Source organism: Chelonoidis abingdonii, chromosome 5 (assembly GCF_003597395.2).
Source record: "Chelonoidis abingdonii isolate Lonesome George chromosome 5, CheloAbing_2.0, whole genome shotgun sequence".
Taxonomy (NCBI): Eukaryota; Metazoa; Chordata; order Testudines; family Testudinidae; genus Chelonoidis; species Chelonoidis abingdonii.
Window position 1 is genome coordinate 60,969,452 of NC_133773.1, and position 23,600 is coordinate 60,993,051.

At 41.4% G+C, this 23,600-nt stretch overlaps 1 protein-coding gene across 2 annotated transcripts in view; it reads right to left on the reverse strand.

Moving 5' to 3' along the window:
- The window catches only part of GATB (glutamyl-tRNA amidotransferase subunit B), a 58,229-nt gene extending 36,640 nt beyond the window's left edge, over positions 1-21,589 (reverse strand). For both annotated transcript variants that reach the window (XM_032771283.2, XM_032771284.2), the window contains exons 1-2: positions 21,414-21,589; positions 17,568-17,718 (exon numbers count right to left, since the gene is read on the reverse strand). In XM_032771283.2, the coding sequence (XP_032627174.1) occupies positions 17,568-17,718; positions 21,414-21,571 (309 nt within the window). In that variant the 5' untranslated portion in view covers positions 21,572-21,589. The remainder of the gene's footprint in view (positions 1-17,567; positions 17,719-21,413) is intronic.
- Between the last annotated feature and the right edge of the window lie 2,011 nt (positions 21,590-23,600).

A 23,600-nucleotide genomic window follows, 5' to 3' on the forward strand; every position in this document is an offset into this window, starting at 1 on the left:
ATCACCACCCATGCTGATCAGAGTTCCACTCTGGGCAAACAGGAAATGTAATTCAAAAGTTCGCAGGGCTTTTCCTGTTTACCTGGGCACTGCATCCAAGTTCAGATTGCTGTCCAGAGTGGTCACAGTGGTGCACTGTGGGATACTGCCCGGAGGCCAATACCGTCAATTTGCGGCCACACTAACCCTAATCCGATATGGTAATACCAATTTTAGCGCTACTCCTCTCATTGGGGAGGAGTACAGAAAACGATTTAAAGGGCCTCATAGTGTGGACGGGTGTGCCGTTAAATCAGTTTAACGCTGCTAAAATCGGTTTAAACGCGTAGTGTAGACCAGGCCTATGTATTAGTAACCTCAAAAGGGTGATTAGGCTTAAATACTCACTTTTCTTCTGCCTGGGCTGCAGTTTTATCATTTAAGTTTTGCACCTGGGTAACTCAGACGGTTAGGAAAACTATTATGTCTCCTCAGAATATGCACAGCTTTTAGAATAATCTATAATGATAAACATCAATTGTGTGTGTGAAAGCTTTCCTTACTAATGACCCAGAGTAAGTTCCCCGGCTTATTTATGTAGTACGATGTTATTAATTTGACAGCTTTGACTAGCACTGAGAATTTAAATTATTGGCTTGAACTGACAAGCTGCCAGTCTGAAATGCTTGCACAATCCTGGTTTTGAGAGAAAGATATGGAACTGCTGGAATAGATCTGAACAAAACCCAGCATCTACAAAGAATTTTAAACATTTTCATCCTCCTAACATCTGTCATGGATATTTATTTCTAGTGAATTCCTAAAAAGTTCTCTCTTAAAGGAAATGTAAATTGTTTGTATTGGAAAACCATGTCAATGATGGCATCAGTATCATCCTCCCTCCACCCCTCGCAGTAACATTATCTTGCTAGCGGTACCATGGTAACTGAGAGCCAATGAAATAAAAGAATAACCTTGCAAAGACCTATTTGTATAGAAACTAGTCTACTCCTTTCACTCTACTCCTTCCACTGCTGGAGAAGATGTACAGATTCTTTGCATGACCTTATCTTTAGGTGCAAGATCAGTTTAGACAGAACCTCGCTTTTAAGTCCATCTGAGACAGCACCTTCAACAGCATAAACATCTACTAGCATCAGCGCTGGCAATCTAATCACTATTTAATGTACTTTTTCCTCTTTTTTTTTTTTTTTTTTTTTTTTAAGACTCAAAGATGTTTATCAATGGACTGACTAAAATTAATTTGCTTTTAGCTAAAAACCTAAATTTCCATATTCAACAACCAATCACTTCTGTACAGTAAGAAAGCAGGTATTCTCTACAGATTGCTAAAGAATATAAAAAATGTGAATGACAAAGATGTGACTCACCTACTCCTTTCCCTGGAGAAAGCATCTGCTTGCTTTCCCTACAATCCTTTTGTCAACACATTTTAATTCATTAATCATTTGTATTATAATAGCACATAGGAGCCCCAAGTCATAAAACAGGGCCCATTGCATTAAGTGCTCTACAAACACAGAACAAGGAGACAGTTCCTGCCCTAAAGATCTTACAGTCTTTTGCTTCTAGGCCATGGGTCCTCACCCGTTTTCATATGGTACACTACATCTTAATAGTGTCTCAGGAAATCTTCTCTGCCATTTATGATCATGCAGACCACCAAAAACACACCAACAATCCCATGGCAACCACACACAATGTATTTAGTTTATTTTTAGCTTCTTTAAATGCAACTTAGCAGCTGGAAACAAAAAGGACACAGTACAACGTGACCATCCATTCACCTCTCTGAAAACCACTAAGTACTCCATGAACCACAGCTTAAGAACCTCTATCCCACAACAGCTAGACCAGCGGTTCTCAACTCGCAGCCGCATGCAGCCCAATTAGCACACAGCTGTGGCCCAGCTATGTGCTAAAGGCTGCTGGGCTACCCGGATGCGCAGCATGGCATTGGGGATCCGAGGGCTACTGGTTGGCCCCATGGGGGCAGGCCTCCGGGGGCTGCCCGCCAGGTCCAGGGTCAAGGCTGCTGCATGGGGAGTTGAGGGGAGAAGGGGAGGGGGGGCGCTGTGGTTCTCAACCTGCGGCCCAGGTAGTACATAATAAATAGTTGAGAACCACTAAGCTAGACACATATTTTCAAATTTAACGATATTTTATGTCACTTTGGTTTCTATTTGCTTCCACTAATGCATTCAGTCCTATCATTAGTGCTGTGTGGAAAGTACTAACTTGCTCTGATATATGCTTCTTTGAAATGCATTAATAATTTAAAACTTTAAAATTATTACTCTCAAATCTATTTCATTTTAATGTAATTGTGAATATTAGCTCTGCAACTGCAGACAAATGTTTACACAGAGACCTCTTCCTTTGTGTCTTCCCACCATCTAGAAAACAATAACTATTTTGTGTTTATAATTGTTTAGAATGTGTAATATGAGAGTTTATGGGCTAAGCATAACACCAAAGTCAACAGACTAATTCCTATTGACTTCAGTGGGAGCAGGATCAGACTCTGTCATTAAAGAGAGACAGCAATCGTTCCAGAAGAGGATCCAAACCTGCAATTCATTGGGTCTCCGCAGATTTTCACCATTGTGGTCTCTTTCCAGAAGGAAACTTTTAAAAGGACAATTTTAGGCTAATCAGACACTCAGTGAGAATTTTGGAACATGAGATTTTCCCCACTTTTTGCAATACCCAATAGTCTAGAAACTGAAGATTTATTTTATTCCATAGTTTTGAACAAGATCTATGGCACAGGATAAACCTGCATGTACAACTTTGGAATTTTGAACCGTTGAATACTATTAGGTCCCACTGTATGTTTTGCACTTTGCCAAAGACTGCTTCTAGCAGAGTTAAGAACTTCACTGGAGCACCACTACTCTAGCAAAATTTGAGAGAAGTCCAACCACTCAGATTCAAAGAATCTATGAACTCTGCTGGCACAACCTGAGGAATCCATAAGACCCATCAGCCAAATCATTCAAAGGTAGGCTACGCTCCGTTGATGTGGCCTTTTGAGCAGGGCTTTGGAGTGGAGCCTGAAGCTGGAGGGCGAAGCAGCACTGGAGCTGCAGATTTTTGCCTGGAGCTGGAATACAGCTGGAGCAGAGCTCCAAAGCCCTGCTCTGAGACTGTAAATTCCAGTCTGGTTCAAGGCCATTATAAATTCCAAACACTACAGTAACAGGTTTGAATAAGTTTCATTGTAAAATAAAGAATCATCATTGAAAAGATGCATTTCTAGGGGGATCCCGCAGGGACCAGTCTTTGGCCCTACACTATTTAACAATTTTAATCAGTGACCCTGAAGAAGAAAAAGAAAAAAATCATCACTGATAAGTTTGCAGATGAGACCAAAAATGAGGGAGTGGTAAATAATGAAGAGGACAGGTCACTGATACAGAGCAGTCTGGATCATTTGGTAAGTAAGGCGCAAGCAAACAACACACATTTTAATCCAGCTACGTGTAAATATATACATGTGGCAACAAAGAATGTACCCCATACCTACAGGACAGAGACTATCCTGGGAAGCAGTGACTTTGAAAAAATTTTGGGGTCATGGTGAACAATAAGCTGAACATGAGCTCCCAGTGTGATGCTGTGGCCAAAAGGGCTAACGTGATCCTGGGATATATATAAACAGGGAAATCTCTGTTCGAGTAGGAAGAGAGAGGATATTTTACCTCTGTATTTGACACTAGTGCAACTGCTGCTGGAATACTGTATCCAGTTCTGAAGTAATGAATGCACTCTTGGCAGACATGCCAAGTCTTGGTGAAATCCATCAAAACAAACAAACAAAAAAGACAGAAATTCTTTACTAAAAGATAAACGATAAAAGTTGGTTTTTGGAACTTTAGAACAAAGGCTGCAACAACAAAAGCCAGACAGGTAATGAAAGTAATGCACAAATATAACCCCCAAATCCTTGGAATAAGTAAATGTCGATAGCCAGGAGCTGAGTTGAGAAAAGGCGATTCAAAAATCAAAACAAAATCATAACACATTCTGGGAAGCAATATAGTTACCACACAGAGGTAATAGCAAAACCGAAAAATCTCTTACAGAGTGGTAGCCAATTAACAGCTTCCAGATAAACATGAAAATTACAAATATACATTACATATCAACAGGCAACTACCATGACAAGATCTAAGATCAATTCTACAATGGTCAACGAACTCTGACTGACAATATTGCCAAGCATGACACCTGCTTAGTAATGCCAAGGTTGGGGATGACAACAACAGAGTGGAGAAGGCAATGGGGAAAGTGTGACCTTGGTCCCCAGAATGAGAATGGTGTCAGATTGGTAGAACTGTGGCAGGTATCAGGGCTCAACTGATGAAACACTAGTCACGCACATAGATATCCATATCATAACTTGGACAGAATCCCACGGAACCAATCTGACCTTTTATGTACTGGAAAGAACTTTAGATCAACTCTCTAAAATGGGAGCTGTGTCAGAAGTGATCACAGGTTGCGCGTCACAAGACTGAAGATCACACTTAAAAAAATAATAGAATACATAGAGAAAACTAACAGCTAAAGTCTAACAGACGACATTACATCAGCAATTTTGAATGGAACTGAAAAACCCATTTCAGATGTTACAAGCCTTAAAACCACCATAAGAAATCTATTGACATGTCATGGTTCTTTCTGCTTGATAGTATAATAGATGCCGCAATGCCTGCAGTTTATTTCCAGACAAGCAAACCTAAAGTCTGGATACGTAAGGCTACATGGAACTGTGTGCAAGAAAGGAAACAAGCCAAAGCGAAACATCAATCCTCAAAAACACCATCAGAAAAAGCAGCAGCCAAAAAGAAAGGATAAAGTAGCAAAGAGCAACATGGAGGAAATATGTGAATAAAGACGCTGAAGCAGTTGCTGAAAGAGGCACTAGTAAAACATCACATTTTAAAAGAATCAACAAGATTCTGACTGGCAAGTTTACACCAGCCGGAGAGCCTGTTAAGGTTGAACAAAGAGCTTAACAACAGAAAAAGAACATAAAGCCATGGGCAGAGCGCTTCCAAGAGGTGAGAAACAGGCCAACACCACAAGGAATTATTGATATTGACAAAGAAATCAAACACCCAGAACTAGACATTGTAACATTTCACATAACAAACAAGGAGAGAAAAATGCAATTAAGTTAAAACCTGGGAAAGCTGGCAGGTGCAGACCAAGTCACCAGGGAAATGTTCAAAGCTTGTAATGACGAGACTATCAATAAAATTACTGAATATTTCAAAACAGTACACGGCCAGGAAAAGTTTGCAGAAGAATCTAAAATAATGGCAGTATAGTCAAAATACCAAAGAAAGGTGATCTAAGCAACTGCAGTAACTGGCAAGACATTACACTCCTTGCAGTGATAGACAAAGTTTTCCACAGTATCATCTTAAGCAGAATAAAACAGCAGGTAAGCAAAACTAAAGGAATATCAGGAGGAATTCTGACCTGGAAGATCATGTGTCAACCAGATTTTCACCCTATGACTAATTACTGGAAACAGAAAGTAAATGGCAAAAGCCCACATCGTAAACTTAAGAGATTTTGAGAAAGCATTTGACAGCCTCCATCACAATTCACTGTGGAACATCTTGAAGTGTTATGCTATGCCAACAAAAATGATTAAAATCTTCAAGGCCTTGTATAACGGTGCAGTATGTACAAATAAATAAAGGCAGACTTGAGAGAATGGTTTAACAGCTAGGGGTGCCAAAGATGAGTTCTCTCGCCTTTGCTGCTTGGCATTATCATTGACTTTATTGTGAGAAAAAGCATAGATGGATCCAACACAGGCATCATGTGGCTTAACAGTAGTACATGAGAAGATCTAATATTTGCTGTCATCATAGCTCTTCTAAGTCACAGCTCAAGCTACACGCAAGCAAAAATCAAAAGACTGGTCTGGCATCACAAGAAAGATGGGGTTAATAACACTGCTCTACAATTTTTGAGAAGTCGTCTGCTTCAGAGATAAAATGTGGAATTTATTATGTATTTTGATGAGCTGAATTCAAATATGACATTTAAAACAACTGATTGGCTACTGTTTCTAATATTTAAGTTTTTACATTTTATGTCTACGTATAGTGTGTAGATAGCAGAGTTTTAATCATAAAATTGTAAACCTAGGTCTTTTCATGTTTTTATGGTTGCTTTACATGATAATATTTCACCTGTCCTGTTTATGTAACACTTAAAAATCAGCAAAAGGGTTATATAAATAAAATTTATTATGAAACAAAAGGCAAAAAACTATTATGTACATAGTTTAGTCCTATTCAGTGTCTACTCAGTGCTTCTTGGCTTGTCTCTTGTATTCATTAAATGGAGCATCTCTTGTCACTGTCCAGCAATAGTCTGCAAGCATTGATGGGCTCCATTTGCCCTGATAGCGTTTCTCCATTGTTGCAATGTCCTGGTGAAATCGCTCGCCGTGCTCGTCGCTCACTGCTCCGCAGTTCGGTGGAAAAAAATCTAGATGAGAGTGCAAAAAATGTATCTTTAGTGACATGTTGCAACCAAGGCTTTTGTATGCCTTGAGGAGGTTTTCCACCAAGAACCTGTAGTTGTCTGCCTTGTTGTTTCTGAGAAAATTTATTGCCACTAACTGGAAGGCTTTCCATGCCGTCTTTTCCTTGCCACGCAGTGCATGGTCAAATGCATCATCTCGAAGAAGTTCACGAATCTGAGGACCAACAAAGACACCTTCCTTTATCTTAGCTTCACTTAACCTTGGAAATTTTCCACGGAGGTACTTGAAAGCTGCTTGTGTTTTGTCAATGGCCTTGACAAAGTTCTTCATCAGACCCAGCTTGATGTGTAAGGGTGGTAACAAAATCTTCCTTGATTCAACAAGTGGTGGATGCTGAACACTTTTTTTCTCCCAGGCTCCAATGACTGTCGGAGTGGCCAATCTTTCTTGATGTAGTGGGAATCTCTTGCACGACTATCCCATTCGCAGAGAAAACAGCAGTACTTTGTGTATCCAGTCTGCAGACCAAGCAAGAGAGCAACAACCTTCAAATCGCCACAAAGCTGCCACTGATGTTGGTCATAGTTTATGCACCTCAAAAGTTGTTTCATGTTGTCATAGGTTTCCTTCATATGGACTGCATGACCAACTGGAATTGATGGCAAAACATTGCCATTATGCAGCAAAACAGCTTTAAGACTCGTCTTCGATGAATCAATGAACAGTCTCCACTCATCTGGATCGTGAACGATGTTGAGGGCTGCCATAACACCATCGATGTTGTTGCAGGCTACAAGATCACCTTCCATGAAGAAGAATGGGACAAGATCCTTTTGACGGTCACGGAACATGGAAACCCTAACATCACCTGCCAGAAGATTCCACTGCTGTAGTCTGGAGCCCAACAGCTAGACTAGAGCCAGTCAACAATTTTAAGCACCATTTTCGTTCTCAGTGACCCAGAATTAGTCAAGTTTGACTACATTTATTTCAGATGCATTTTGGCTGTAGAGCAGTGTAATCAATTATGAAAACACAAATGTAATGACAACCTCAGACACCTCCAACTCAAGCATTAAAGAGAAAAGTCTACAACAGGTGAGTCAATTCACATATATTTGCAGTAACATGAAAGCCAATGAGGATTTCAAAAAGGAAATAATGTCATGAATTGGCAAGGTGGCAGCTGCATTCATCACCTCAAACAAGATTCACCAGCAGCAGCTTAAACAAAAAATCTGCAACTTAAGGACCAAACTATGACTCTTTAATGCCAATGTTATTTCTACCTTAAATATGGATGTGAAAGCTGGAAAATCCACAAAAGCTATAGGCAGACGAATAAATGCCTGTGAATGAAAATGCCTCAGGAAAATACTAGGTATAAAGTGGAAAAAAATTAAAATAAGTGCCTGAGATTTATCAGAGTCGAACAACTTCTTTACCTCTGAAACTATCCAGGAAAAAAAAAAAATGATGGAAATATCTGGGACGTGTAATATGGATGAAGCCAGAGCCTCTGCCATAACAAACATGCCATTTAGAAGCTGGAGAAACATGTAAAAGAGGCTGACCAAAAAATCTCTCCATTGAACAGTACTTACAGAAGGAAAATTTAAACCATCCAACAATACTGAGAACGTGCAAAGAGTAGTACAGGATAAACAGGAATGAAAGAGCCATGTTCATGTCCAAAGTGACATCCGAAGTCATGGGAAGGATGCAAATTCAGATAAATTCGAGACATCCAAGGTGAGATTTTCAGAAGTGCTCAGCAGTGATGTAACTCTGTTCCCACTGAAAACAACAGGAATTTATGTTGACTTCAATGGGAGCAGAAGCAAGGCATCACAGAATGCTTTTGAAAATTCTCTCTTCATAAATATCTGAAATCTTTATCATTTAAAAAACCATATAAATAGTACAAAAATACAGTTCATATTGTAGATACACTGAAAATACATTAGGAGCTTTTAGTTATTTTAAAAATGGTTGACAGTCTAGAAACACATAGCTATGGTTAAAGCTCATGTTCAATTTGTGTTCAATGCTGTGACTATTTAAATCCTGAATTTTATTTCAGTGTTTCTGTCTGTTAAGGAGAAGATGAATGACTTCACTGTGCAGAGAAACTGATGAGCCTAAGAGAAAGGATACAGCAACTTCCTATGATTAACAACAAAAATTGGGTAAATGCAGGCATTTTAAATGTGTAGAAGCACCTGTAATGGAAAAAATGCATAGTTGCTTTTAGTTGGAAACTGTTGTCTGGAAACCTCAGCCATTGCGGGGAAAAGTGGCTATAGCTTTTAAACACCAGACATTCAATTTTATTTCTAAGACTAAAGCTATCATTTATTCAGGCACCTCTCAAGTAATCCTGAGATGAGTTTTCATTCCCTTTCTATAGACCTGATTTCAGCTCCCATAAAATAAAGACTTCCAACCTCAATGGTAGATCAATCAGGCCTTAAATTAGGTCACCTTCATAGCTCATAAACAGAGCTTTACAAAAAGCTATGGTATATATGATATGTCTTGTGCCACCTGGCTTTTCTATGGCAGGGTCTATAGTGGCTGCTGTTTATGCCCCCAACTCCCTCTTTGTACTCTATCCTCTAAAGACAACAGGACACAATTCATCTGGTGCTTTAATAGGGCCAATTTCATAAAGCTGAAAACAATTATGAGCCAAATCAGCTGGGAGGAAGAAATTAATCAAAAAAACGTGAATGATATTTTGGAATAATTTAAGAACATCTACTAGATGTCCAAAAAGCCACAATCTAGGAAGAAAACTGTGCTGGTTAAAAACAATTATCCCCACCTGGTTTAGAGGGTAAGTGAAAGCAGCTGTAAACAAAAATTTGTATATAAGTGGAAGAAAGGGGGAGTTGATACTAATGACTACAAGTCAGAAGTTAGGAACTGTGGAAAATTGATAATGGAAGCCAAAAGACACAAGGAAAAAAGTCTATGACCACAAGAGTTAAAGACAATAAGGAGTTTAACAATACATTAGGAATCAAAAGAATCTTGACTGTTGTACTGGCCCACACTAAATGGAAATGGTGGAATTATCAGTACTAAAGAAAAGGTAGGGGTGTTCAATAAATATTTCTGTACTGTATTTGAGTGAAAAATAGGTAATATAGTCTCATCAGATGGTGATAACACTCTTTCCATTCTACTAGTATCTTTGAAGGATGTTGAACAGAACACTATGGTCAGACAGTTTTAAATCAGCAGGTCCAGATAACTTGCATTCAAGAGTTTTAAAAGAGCTGGCTGAGAAAATTGCTGTACCATCAACTCTGATTTTCAATAAGTCTTGGAGCACTGGGAAAATTCCAGAAAACTGAAAAGAAGCTAATGTGCCATTTTTAAAAATTGGTAAATGGGATGACCCGGGTAATTACAGGCCTCTCATCCCAACATCAAATCCAAACATGTTTATGGAGTGGCTGATACAGGAGTTGATTAATGAAGAACTAAAGGAGAGTAATGTAATTAATGAAAATCAACATGGATTTATGGAAAATAGATCCTGTCAAACTAACTTGATATCTTTTTTTGATGAGATTATAAATTGACGTAGGTAATAAAGTTGATGTAATAGACAGACTTCTAAGGTGTTTGACTTGACATCACACAACATTTTGATCACAAAACTAGAATGATACAAAATAAACATGGCACACATTAAATGCATTAAAAACTTGCTATCTGATCCATCTTAAAATGAAGCTAGACATATTCAGACCAGAAATAAGGCGTAAATTTTTAACAGTAGGAGTAATTAATCATTGGAAAAATTTAACAAGGGTCATGGTGGATTCCTTATCACTGATAATTTTTAAATCAAGATTGGATGTTTTTCTAAAAGATATGCTCTAGGAATTATCTGGGGGAAGTTCTAAGGTCTGTGTTGCACAAGGGGTCAGACAAGATGATCATAATGGTCCCTTCCGGCCACAGAATCTACAAACCTGAGACCCCATACCTGGCAGCTGCAGGATCTTTGCGGGAGGTGGGGAAGGTCACTAACACTAAGACAATGCTTAGGGTAGAGTTTATTTCATTCAGAGAAAAACTCATTCAGCTTTAAGGAAGATGCTCCTGAGTTTGCTGCACTTTTAATGGGACATATAAATGGTGAAAAAGTTATGCTTTTGTGCATTATGAAGTTTTGGGTGGCCCTATGTAATTCCATGAGAAAGCACAACCCTAAAAGGATTTGGATGCAACTGTGGAGAATGGTATATGTTCTTCACTGATGAGGGGCTCCATTACCGCTAATAGTTCTAGGGTAAGTGGAAAAAAATATGTATAGTAGCATGGAGACAAGGTATGTGTGGAAACAGTACAGATGGATCCACCACTGCTACAGGAACAGCTCTTTGGGAAGAATAAGGGGGAAGAATAGTGAAACAAGCTGCTAAACAAAAACAAAATAAGGGAGTAGGAGGAAGAGATTATCTGCTTTTTATCCAACCTCCCTTTAAAAATCTATCCATTTCCAACCTTGACTACACCTGAGCTGCTGTTCGTGCCCATAGCTATTTCTCAGAGGCATCACCATGAGCAGCAGCACAGTGAAACAGACATGACCCTCAATCATATTGTTTCTGGCAAACCACTTGCAAGGTAGGAGAATCAATCGCATTCTCCTGTAGCTATAGTACAGGGGCAAAAGATACTTAGGACAGGAAAGAAAATACAGACTTCTCCTCCTCCTCCTACATAACATACTCAGCAGTGGCAAATCACATCTGTATTCCACCAGTAATCCAGGAATGTAGGACAATCATGTCAGTTATCTCTAGAGCTTCTTCCTCTAGGGCCAAGAGGGAAGCATTACGGGAGAGCTGAGCAGTAATACAGATATGATCCTTACTGCAATTCTCTCTCAATTTCATAGTAAATTTAAATTTCTCTGACGCTGATACCTGCAGATTTGTAGGGCTCTAGTCACAGTTATCCGCGGACCATTTTTGCGGATAGCATCGTAGATGCGGATTCAAATTTTGTATCCGCGCAGGGCTCTGTCAGTAAGAGCCATGCAGCCACTGTGAGGAACTGCGGTGCAGACCCTCCACCTCCCCTGGGCGGGGGACCGAGACTTGGGCTGGAGGCTGTTCAGGCCTCTCACCCAGGGCAGGTGAAGGGTCCGCCACAGCTTCCCATAGCTGCCCAGCCGGCTCTTACCATGGCCAGGCTGCGGCTCCGAGCTGCCCCCGACCAAGCCGGGCCAGGGGAAGCCACGCTGGCAGTAGTGGAGAGTCTGGGTCCCTCCACCTGCCCTGGGTGGGAGAGCCTGAGGGGTGGGGAAACTGGGTGAGCTCCCCGCCTGGAGTAGGTGGAGGGACCCAGATTCTCCACAGCTGCCCACCTGGCTCTCACCGTGGCTGGGCTGTGGCTCTGAGCTGCCCCCTCTTCCCGCTGAAGCGCCATGCTGATAGCTGGGAGGAGCTTGGTTCCCTCCACCTGCCCTGGGTGGGGGGCCTGAGCAGCTCCAGCCCTTGTCCCTGTCCCCTAGGTCCTCCACCTAGGGCAGGTGGAAAGATCCAGGCTCCCCATAGCTGCCAGCACAGCTCTCCCCAACCCGGCTCCAGACGGGGTTGCTCAGAACCTCAGCCTTGCCACAGTAAGAGCCAGGGAGGCAGCTGTGGGGAGCCGTGGTGGACCCTCCACCTGCCCTGGGTGGGGGACCCAAGCAGCCCCTGTGCAGCTCCACAGATCACCCTCCTTGCCCCCGAGCCAGGCCAGTGCGGAGCCCAGCCAGGGAACCGCAGTAGACCCCACACCTGCCCGCAGTGTGGGGGGCGGGGGCTAAGAACAGCCCCCAGCCATGTCCCTGCCTCCCAGGCTCCCCACCCGGCTGAGGGCAGGTGGAGGGTCCGTGACTCCATGTGGGCTTCCCACTGCTGCTCACCCTGACAGTGCTCTGACTCTGCCAGCAGGTAGGGGATCTTGGGGGACAATTACTGCACTGGTGGGGTGCAAAATAAACTTTATTAAGAAAATGCAAAAACAGGGAAAATTCAGTAGTGAGGGGTATGGGGTTTGTTAAGGTAGACAATTGGGGAGGGGTTTCTTAGAAGTAAATAGTATAGGGGGTTTCAATAGTGGGCTACAATACTGTGTGGTACAATTACAGTTGGTAACCAATGACACTTGAAATATAAATGTAACAGGTAGCTAACAATTTCTAAGAAGCCAAATGGGTTGTAAGAGCTGGTTATAATAACCAACAACAGTATGGTATAAAATGTGTCACATAACCAACAACTCTAGGTAAAATGTTTGAGGTGTGTTTAGAGCAGAAAAAAAAAGGTAACCCAATGGTTTTATGCTTAGACTTCAGTAATACAAAATTGAGGTTTAGGCAGCAGTAGAGCGGTGTGACACGTGGGGAAGGGATGAGAGAGAGAAAGGCGAAGAGTGAGTAGAGAATGAGGCCAGGGATTGTAGAGGAATGGAGGTTTGCGTGGATGGAGCAAAGAGGAGCACATGAGCAGAGAGCACTGTGGAGGGAGATTTTAAACTCTAGGGAGTACACACAGAGCAGACAGGCTGCAAAGTGTAAACAGCAGAAGAGTCTGAATGAGTGACTGGGCAAAGCTCGGGGGGGGGGGGTCTAGGGGCAGCGGGAAGTGACAGACTTAACCACAATTATACAGAACACAGCAAAATCTTATCTATGATCTAACTTAACCAAGACTACACCAAATTTAGCAAGTAACAGAACACAATGCAACAATTTTTTAACACCATAACTTACAGAGCACAATACAAACAATTCTCTAAACCTAACTTAACCACAGCTATGCAAAAAATGAAAATTACAATTTATCTAGACTAAGAACCTTGATTCTAATAGGTGCAACCTTACACCTATGCCGATTCTATTGATCGGGAAGGGGGAGCAGTTCCAGAGGGCAGAGTGGTGTGCCCAGGGTACAGCCCATGGGGGGGGAGGGCTTTAACTAGAGGTGGCTGCAACAGCAGTGGGGCGGCTGCAAGCTGGGCAGCCCAGGATACAGTCCAGGAAGGCACAGCCCAGCAGCGGCACAGGCTTTATATTTTTTCAGCAGCAAAGGCGCTTGCAGAGCAAGAAACAGATTATAGAGATACAGACCAAGGAGTTTAGCTTGGGTCTGTCTGCTTGGGGGAAACAAATGGCCAGCAGTAGGACAGGGGGAGCCTTGCAAGAGAAAAGCTCTTACAATCCCCAGGACAGCAGCAAACCCAGAGACAGGACAGCAGTATAGTAGCATCGGAGGATGGAGGAGAGGACTCGATTCGCTTTCAATAATCAGGAGATCTCCAGGCACAAATCCTGTTGTTCGTTGGGGGGAGTTTAAAAACGGGAGTACGCTCAAAAACAAACGAGCGAAGAGACGGGCCCCCAAAGGACCCCTTGGAATGCTGATCAGAGACCAGGTGGCCAAAGCAAAGGGGACCTTCTCTGAGGGTCTGATCAGAAAAATGTCTCGGTTTTAAAGGCAAACTCAGGCAGTTTCCCACCAGTACTTTTGATTGGCCTCCTCTTGATACATAGGGAGGAGAGAAGGCAGGGAAAGTGCAGGTAAGCATAGGCATGCCTGGGCATGTTCTGAGCCACAGGTATGACTCATATGCTTAATTAGTTGGCCACGTCAGGTCTTGCATTTCTGGGCAGCGCCCCCCACACCGAGCCCGGGTCTGAACAAAGGAGCTAAACAAAGAAGCAAGAAGCCCCCACCCTAGGCAAGGCAGTGGCTCAAGTTAGTTGGTACAAGCCATCTCTATGAATAGGGCTGTGACTTTAGTTAGCACAATGGCCGGGAGGGGCGGCCACACAGGACTAACAGAAAGGAGAAGGAAAAAAGGAATGCTAGCAGGGAGACAGCTGTAACAGACATGCTCCAGCATGGACTCCCTCGGAGCTGCAGCCCGAACAGGGTAAGAAGAGCCCTGCAAATCTGTGGACAGCTGCAGATATCTGCATCTGCAGACAATTTTTGTGGATCGGATGCAGAGATACATTTTTGTATCCGTGCAGGGCTCTAACAGTGACTACAGTTCTTAGAACATCTATTACTGTAGTTATCCTCTATTGCAGACATAGCACAAATATTGTGTTTTCTCAGTTCTACTATAACATTGCTTTTCTTCGTTAGTTTTTTAAAAAACAAGAAGAGTTCAAAGGAACTACTACACATTTAGATTCTAAAGAGTCTTATACCATCAAAATGAGACAAACTTTAACACAGGCAAAATATTTTGGTCTAAAAATTAAAGGAAAAATTATATTTAAAACATTTCCAAAAATACTCTCTCTTATATGTCTCCACATATTACCAATGATATTCTAAAATATCTTGCTTAAATAAATAAGTCTACATTTATACTGACAAAGCAAATATCAGCCCTGGCTAATACAGCAAGTGCTATAGAAAACAAAACTGATACTAAAGAAAGGATTCCATATCACATTCTTACATACAAATACAAGAACTTTTTAATATTCACTGTCAACTCTGCTCTCTCCAATATTGGGAATAAGATTTTTTTCCCCCCTTGTACAGATAAAATCAGTTGGTGGAAGTGAACAAGTGCAGGATCACTAATTTTTAATTAACCTATCAGGCTGCCTACTAATCAGGTGCAGTTAACGTCTCTGCAGAAGCCTGCATGTCCTGGAGCCCATGATTTTCCGCCAGGGTACAATCATGAAGGAAACAGCCACTTCCCCTAATAAGCAGAGAAATCAATTCAAAAACAAGAGAAAGAAAGTAAAGACACATATAAAAAGGGAAATATTCTACCAGCTTTCATGTTTACTCTGCTCAATTTTTTTACTCTTTCCTGGGCAAACTTCCAATTTGATTAAAGATATGATTTAAGTATGATTCCCTCACATCATTAACAAAATGTTAACAAAATGGGCCAAAACAAACATCTTGAACTCAAACCGCATTTCAAGTTTCAGTGCGTGGGGACATGTTCCGATGTGAATCTGACATTCTGGTTTTGGTTATAGGCTGGATCCAAAACTGGAAGGGACTTATTTTGCAATTCAGGTGCAGCGAAAATCTCCTCAGAAAAGCCACTCTCATATAATGTCCTCTCAAGATAGCACCAGCCTCTGGAGAACAGCTCATCTTATAAGGTTTTCACTGTCTGTAGAACAGCTCAAGATTTCTGTATCATCAGATCTGAAACTTAGCCCTGATTTGGCACTGACCTCTCTACACTCTACCAGGATCTTCCAAACACCGCTTCTTCAGCCATCTAATACTTTCACAAACTGTGATTTGTCACCGTGCATTTCTCTTCCCAAGCCCCACAAGTCTCTCCAAACTGCTTGGATTTCCTCCAGATCCCAAACATATTTCTCTAGGTTTACTCTCAATTTCAGAATCCTACCTACAGCTATTTTTTAGTGAAGGAAATGAAATCTTCAAATAGCACAGTAAAAAAAATAGAAGGCTGCAAAAGGAATTCAGGGTTTACGTCCAATAAATACATTTGGCGAGGCACTTTTACTTTAAATACTTTGACACCACTCTCATTGCTTTATAAAGAGCATACTTGTTATATGACACAACAATAACCTTGTTCAGTGGTTACTTTCTCTTCACACCAAGTTTGTATATATAGTAAATATTTTACATTTATATAGTACTTGGCACCAGAAAGGACCCCAGGGAGCTTTACAGTGAACAAATATTTGTAGCACCGTCATGCCCACCCCAATAGACAACTACATTAAAGAAGTAAAAATGTGTCTTTAGAGGATAAACTAAAAATGACTGGAGGGAGATGGCAGCAGAATAACTGAAGCGGAAAAGAAGCTGTTTAACCTGAACATCAGCATCCTGAAGGGGCTGCTGACCAATGAAGAGCCCTATGTTACCAGTGTGACAGGTTCGGTCACAGAGATCCCCTTGGGACTGTCACCTGATGTGCTGAATTTGCCTCTGAGCCTGTTTTCCCTGCCATCTTGGGACTCCAGAACCCTGCCTTGTTGAGCCAGACACACTAGCCTGCTGCAACACAGACCCAGGTCTGGTCTACGCCCCCAAAACTGAAGACTTTAACCAAAAACTGCTCAGCAGGTCACCTATCTCATGCTTATCTTTAGTGTATTAAAAATAAAACAATCAATAAGTATGGTTCACACTTTCCCACACCAGATCGGTTTTGCTTAGAAGACCAAATAACTCTATACTGAGACATTCCAAATAGGAAACGGAGTCTACTTCAGCACACATGGCAAAATAATGTCAAACTAGAAAACCAAGATGCTCATCACTCATAGGTGAGGATAAGATTTTGTAACAAAGATCCCAGAAGTCACAGATTCCATGATTTTCAGAGACTCGTGATATTTTCCGCTTTAGCCCTGTGCTATTGAGACTGACAGGGGGCCCAGAAGCCCTGAGCTGCCATGAGCGGTGGGTGCTGGATTCCCCCACTCCTGGTAGCAGATCTCACTCTCTCATCCCCTGCCATGGGGCTCAGGCTTCAGTTATCCCCCTGTCAGGCCCCACCCAATTAGTCTTAGTAATTTTATTTCTTGAAGTATTTTAAAAGCGTTTTAGCTTCTGTGAACTTTTGTTTATTACCCATGAACGGTGACTTTTACTAAAAATAACTGACAAAATCTTAACGTTACTCGTAGGATTTTATATGTCTTCTTACATTTAATCAGCTTCCCGTGCTTCATACTAACCAAATGTAGTAAAATTAACTGAAGTAACATTGCCATTCAAATACACCGACTTTGACAGCAAAAAGAAGTTGCCATTAATTCAATCTCTGCAAGAGGTATTCCTGAGTTAATTCCTCAGTGGGAGCTGTAACTTGATCACCATGGATATCTGACAGAGTAAGTACACAGAAAGAAAATAGTGAACCAAAGTTTTAGAAAACAAAGAACAGTGCTAGAGACAAAGACTGTTATGAAGAACGAAAGATAAGAATTGTGCTTCAAAGTATCTGCTGAACAAAAAATGTTAAGATTCTCTTATGAAACAAATTAAGATGAAATGTAACTTACTGGTAAGGTTCCGGGTAGAGAAGCATCAAAGAAAGATACCAAAGAATTAGGTGGTGCTGCAAATTGGACTTGGGAGCCAGAGAAAAGCTTTGAGTTGGAACTGATCTGTGCATGAATTTCCAGACCCACCACTGCTACCCATGGAGCAACACTGAAAGAGAAGGGGAAAGTAAATATGATTAACTTATATTCTATTAAACCTCCATGAACTTCTAAACACAAGACCAAAAAACTCTTGCAATACCATGTGGGAACACTGCACTGCTGATCCATAATAAATATTGAAGGGAAATACGAGGAAAACTTTTTCATTATATACAGGTAGAGGATGGTAAGTAGGAACAATTATATAAGAAGGAAAAAAATAAAGGTCTAAATCCATGAAATCTTACTTATATGAGTAGCATCAATCAGGCAAACCCACATGAGTAACAACTTGCCTGATCAACCTCCAGTTTTATACCCAACAGAAATTATAAATATGAATTGTATTTCATGTACTTTGATAAGTCTCCAACAAACAGGTGGCATATCAATTATGTATACATTGTCAGCTAATCACTTGCAAGTTGGAAAAGGTTGTACTGCATTAGCATAAACATTAGTAGTCTGATAATAAAGAAATCATAATTTCCATTGGAGAGCAACTGCTCTCTGAACATACTCCAAAAGAATGAGCTTCTACATATCATCTGAAAAGTAATTGCAATTTGCGCATCCATAACCCTTATATAGGCAAGAGATGGGGGTCACTTTCACAGTGTGAATTGCTTGACAGTTTCTGTAAGTAATTACCTGGCCTTGTACAAATGAAATGACAGAAATATAGTATTTCACTGGTGAAGTCAGGTTTGTATAACAAGATACTAAAGCAATATTAAGTACCTAGATATAGTTGATAAGTGGGAAAAACATTGAACAAATACATCAAATGCAGCGTTTCTTTCAAAAGTGAACACAATGAACTTGATCTGTCAAGACTTGAGTTCAGGGTTCTGTCTTTCTCCCTCAACCACTCACTACATCTCTACCAAAAACTGAGTAATGGGATGGAAACACTGTCACTTGGGATTATTTTCAGGAATTTAAATAAAGTACTTTACAACAAATAGTTTTTCTCCATGTGTTGACTGAGATTACAAAATCATATTTGTAAAAGCAAGATTCATTAGCTATGTTTCAGACATCAGGTAGAATATCTAAGGCCCTAAATCCAAAAACTCTTACAGGTGCTTAACTTTACTACTTTGAGAAATCCCATTGATTCCAGTGAAACCTGGGAACGAAATTAACAAGACAACTCATGATAGTAAAGTTAAGCACACAAGTAAGAGTTTGCGTCATGGTATCTTTCCCCAATCTGAACCTTAGAGTCCAAAAAATTGGGGTACTAGCATGAATTTCTCTAAGCTTAATTACCAGCTTAGATCTGATAGGCTGCCACTACCCAAAAATATATAGTGTTTTGAGGCACTCTGGTCCCCCCCAAAACCATCCCTGGGGACCCCACACCCCAAATTCCTTGAGTCTCACAACAAAGGGGAATAAACCATTTCCCTTCCCCCTCCTTTCTTTCTCCCAGATCTTTCCCACCCTGGGTACACCAGAAGATCACCGTGTTTCAAACTCCTGAATCACAACACAGAGAAGTCAGGTTTCTCCTCCCCCTTCTCCCCCCCTCCCAGGCTTTCCCTCCCTGGGTATCCTGGAGAGATAGACCGTGATTCAAACTCCTTGAATCTTAAACAAAGAGGAAAATTACCTTTCCCCACCCCACTCCTCTCTCTCTCCCACCAAGTCCTTGGTGAGTACAGACTCAATACCTTAGCATTAACAAGGGGTAAAAAATCAATTAGGTCTTTAAAAAGAAAGTTTTTAATAAAAGAAAGAAAAAGTAAGAAATCTCTGTAAATACAAGATGTAATATTACAGGGTCTTTCAGGGTCTTATAGAAAATGGAGAAAAAGCCTCCTCCAGCAAAAATAAAATTTAAAATACTTTCAGCCAAATACACACTAAAACTCTACCAGCCATTTACAAATAAAGAAAACCAATTAAAAAAAGACTAAAGCTGCCTTTATCCTGATACTTACTAGAATTAGAACAGAAGAGATTGTTTTAGAAAGATTGGAGGAATCTGCTTACATCTAGTCCCTCTGAGACCCCAGAGAGAACAACCCACACAGAACACACACCCAAGCTTCTCTCCACCCAGATTTGAAAGTATCTTGTCTCCTGATTGGTCCTCTGGTCAGGTGTTGTTTGTTAACCCTTTACAGGTGAAAGAGACATTAACCCTTAGCTATCTGTTTATGACAGTGTGCAAGATTAGGGCACCTAACACTGCTTTCATTATTTATGCTGTTTTATTTCTGCATTTATCTCAACAAGGAATCATATTGAACTGGCTTCTGGTGGCTTGGCAGGCAGTTACTTGTTTATGATGGCTGCACTGTTATGCTCCAAAAGCTCAGGTTTCATTTAAAAAAAAAAACAATTGAGTACTGTATCTAGCTATTATGTTTGAAACCAATGATATTTGCCTGTATCTGCAGAAGACCTGAAACAATAACTCTGATGAATGTGGACAGCTTGCACTTATGTGAACAGAATCTTAATTTTGAAACAATTATGTAAATTTTAATATCAACATTAAACTACTTCATTGCTGATCAAAGTACACACAAAAGTAGAGGTGTGACGAAATTACAAGTACTTGCACAATCTACTGAGAGTGGCATCTCATTTCTGTGTTGTGAATAGGTGGAAATTTAGACTACCTCACTCACTATCTCCCATTTTGACCTCTGATCTCAGTTCAGACTCTGAAAAACAACTGATCTGTTTAATTTGTATTTATAGCCTGTTTCTAATTAATTTCACATACTATACTGCAATGTTTGGTTTGCAAACACTGTAGAAGAATGATTGCTTAAAATGATTTTCACTAGGATTTTCAAATATTTAATGAAAATATTTCCATGACTCAAGTTTGGAAAAAGCTTATTTTTACCTAAATTTTGGGCATAATTTGACCTGATAATATCCCCCCAAAATCTCCTTTCTAACATAAGGGTTTTTTCCCCCCAGAAGCTTTCTGAAATAAGGCCCTTATCCTGCATTCAGATGCATATAGTCAGAGCCTGGGTTTCCACTCAGGTGCAAAGGTCTCTACCCCAACATCAGATTGTATCAGAGCTGCAACTTCCCTGAACAGGAAGAACCCACAATTCTGTACAGCGCTTTATCTATATTAGGTTTATCTAAGAAGACAATCACTGTAACATGCAACTGCATCTGATCCCTATGTTAAATAATGTTTAAATTATGGACTGGTGCAGAAAAAGCACAATCCCAAATTCAAATCCTGGCAGGTAGCGAGCTTCCAAAAGCTCCTTTGATTCTTAAAGTTCTTAAAAACCATTTATTCTGGCAACAGGAATAAGATGTTCTAGTGTCTGATCTACAGGAACTGGTGGGAAATCGGGGAAACGGAGGGGAAAACTTGGGTGGTGAAGTTATGAAACTGTAGGGAGAGGGGTGCATAACTTGAGAGCTGATATTAGGAGTAGATGAGGAATATTAATCGAGATATGAAACCGTGGGGGAATCCAAATAAGGGCATGATATTGGGGAGTATAGCAGGGAGCGGGGAAACTGGGGCAGAAGTTCCAGGGTGGTGAGATGGGTACAGTGAAGAGTTAGGATATTGTGTGCAGGGAACAGGACTGCAACATCCCGCAGGCGGAACGATCGGGGTGCGCATGGGCCAGACCGAAACCTATCAGCCTTGTAGCCACACACTCCGCGGTAAGCTATCGCTACCCCCAGTAACCTGTGCCTTACCCGCGCTCTCCCGCAGGACTTTTCCCCGTTCTCCGGCCAGAAGCGATGGACCCTGGGGCCTGCGCCCTTCTCCGGCTCGGTCCACTGTGCAGGGCGGCGACATCTCCGGCTCTGCAGCGCGGAGCTAGAAGGGAGCGTCGCAGTATGGAGGCCGCCATCTTGCTCTGGGCAGGTGATGGATCAGCTGACCCAGCCGCGGCTGCGGCACCTCTGGGAAATGTAGTCTCTCAGGGGAGAAATTGTGGGATGGAGAGGGGCAAGGACAACTACAACTCCCGCCAGGCCAGGCGAAGCCAACTGCTCGTGTTGATGCTGTACACCTCTGCTCTGGAATCCGGCGGGGAGGATGAAGGATTTTGGTTATTCCCATGGCTGGTGATCCAGGGAAAGCCCAGGGCTGTGTCTCTGCTGGAGGAGGCACCTCACCTGATGCACCAGCAGCTGCCACCCGGCTACCTGAACTGAGATTTGGCTCCAGAGCCCCAAAGCTCAGACTCTAAGGATTTGGAACTTACCCGTACAGATATGGGGCCAATCGGACTCCAGCTGCTGGGAAAGTTCATATCCAGATACCTGGCCCATCTCCTGTTAAACGTTTGCAAATATGTTGACTTAACTTTGAAAAGATTGTGCATCATAAATTCTCATCATCTCTCTCTCCTTCTGGCCTTCTATCACTGTTCAGCTGCAAATCGGCCTCCTCCTACTCTGAGACCATACTCAGCTGCTCTGGATTGTTATCATCTCTGGGCAAGAGCCAGTCTAATGAAACTGTGTTTTATAATCAAAGGCCTCCTGGCCCATAAGATTGTCAGTTAACCCCTCTCAAAGGACAGTTTCACACGGTGCCAGAAGACATTAGTGCATTGCATCAAAACATCTTGCTGTAACATTAAGAGGTTTCACAAGCCTTGATACTTGATTTTATAGTGCTTGCAGTATGCAGGCTCATCCTATGTAAAATAACAGAAATCCTGGAGATCCTAGAACAGAAGGCAATCCCAATACCTTGATTTTATTTATAGTTATGTACATAATTTAAATCACTTAAACATTGATAATTCAAGCTGCTCTGTGGCTAACCCCTGGCTCCACATAGGCAAAGATAGACTAACTTGTGCATGGGCCTTACATTGCCAGTCTTTGGGGGGAAGTCATGTCATTTCTTTCTGCCCCTCCCACCTTGTGTCCATCTTGTTTGTTTATATTATAAACTTTTTGGGACGGATTGTTTTACTACATGTAAGCTAGCACAATAGGGTCATGATCAGGGTAGGGCCTTGAGGGCTACTGTAATACAAACAAATAATAACAAAAATCGTCTATGGTCACATACTTATGCAAACATCACAGTTGCTAGTTATACAGCTACAGGGCATGGACAATAGAATTAACAACTCTATTCTAGATCACAGGCCTGTGGAGCTTAAATGGGAATAGTCATTAGCTGTTGTTTATATCATTTTTTGTAGACCAACTGCTAGGAAAAGAGAATCAGTCACAAACATTTGAGCAGGTCTGATTTCATCCAGTAGAGGACAGTGGTGCACATAGACACCAGCTAGTATTTTGCAACCCTTATGCCTCTCATCTTGCCAAACCTCAAAATAGAATGCAAGGAAGTTGTGACTGCAAAAAGCTCAGAAAACTGTGGAGGGTAAATTATTTAGCAAAGATAGCATGTTCTATTCTTTTGGTTCCGTAGTTCTGGTTTTTATATATAAATAATTAAAAAGTGAGGTAGTGAGATGAGAAGGATATTCATTAATTTTAAGAGAGAGCTGAACAAATTTATGAGTGCTGTTGTATGACAGGATTTGTTGTGACGGTGAGGGGCAGGGCTCAACAGGCTTACTTCCAGTTTATGTCTTATGTTTCTAAAGCTCATGCTTCAGGGTTTCAGCCGGCCACTGGCAGGGTCAGGAAGGGATTTCCCTCCCCCTACCAATGCATTCTGGGAGGATTTTCTTTTTCTAACTGATTGCCATTGCATAAGTGGGATCAGGAAAGAATTTCCCCCAGGTCAGATTGACAGTGACCTTAGAGGTTTTTTACTTTCCTCTGTAGTGTGAGTACAGGTCACTTGCCAGATTATCTGGGTATCTCTCAGTTAATCATTTCCTTGCCACTGTGGGAGCCTCGGGCACTCAAACCCACCTTCATCCCAGCTGTTCACTGCCTGTGATG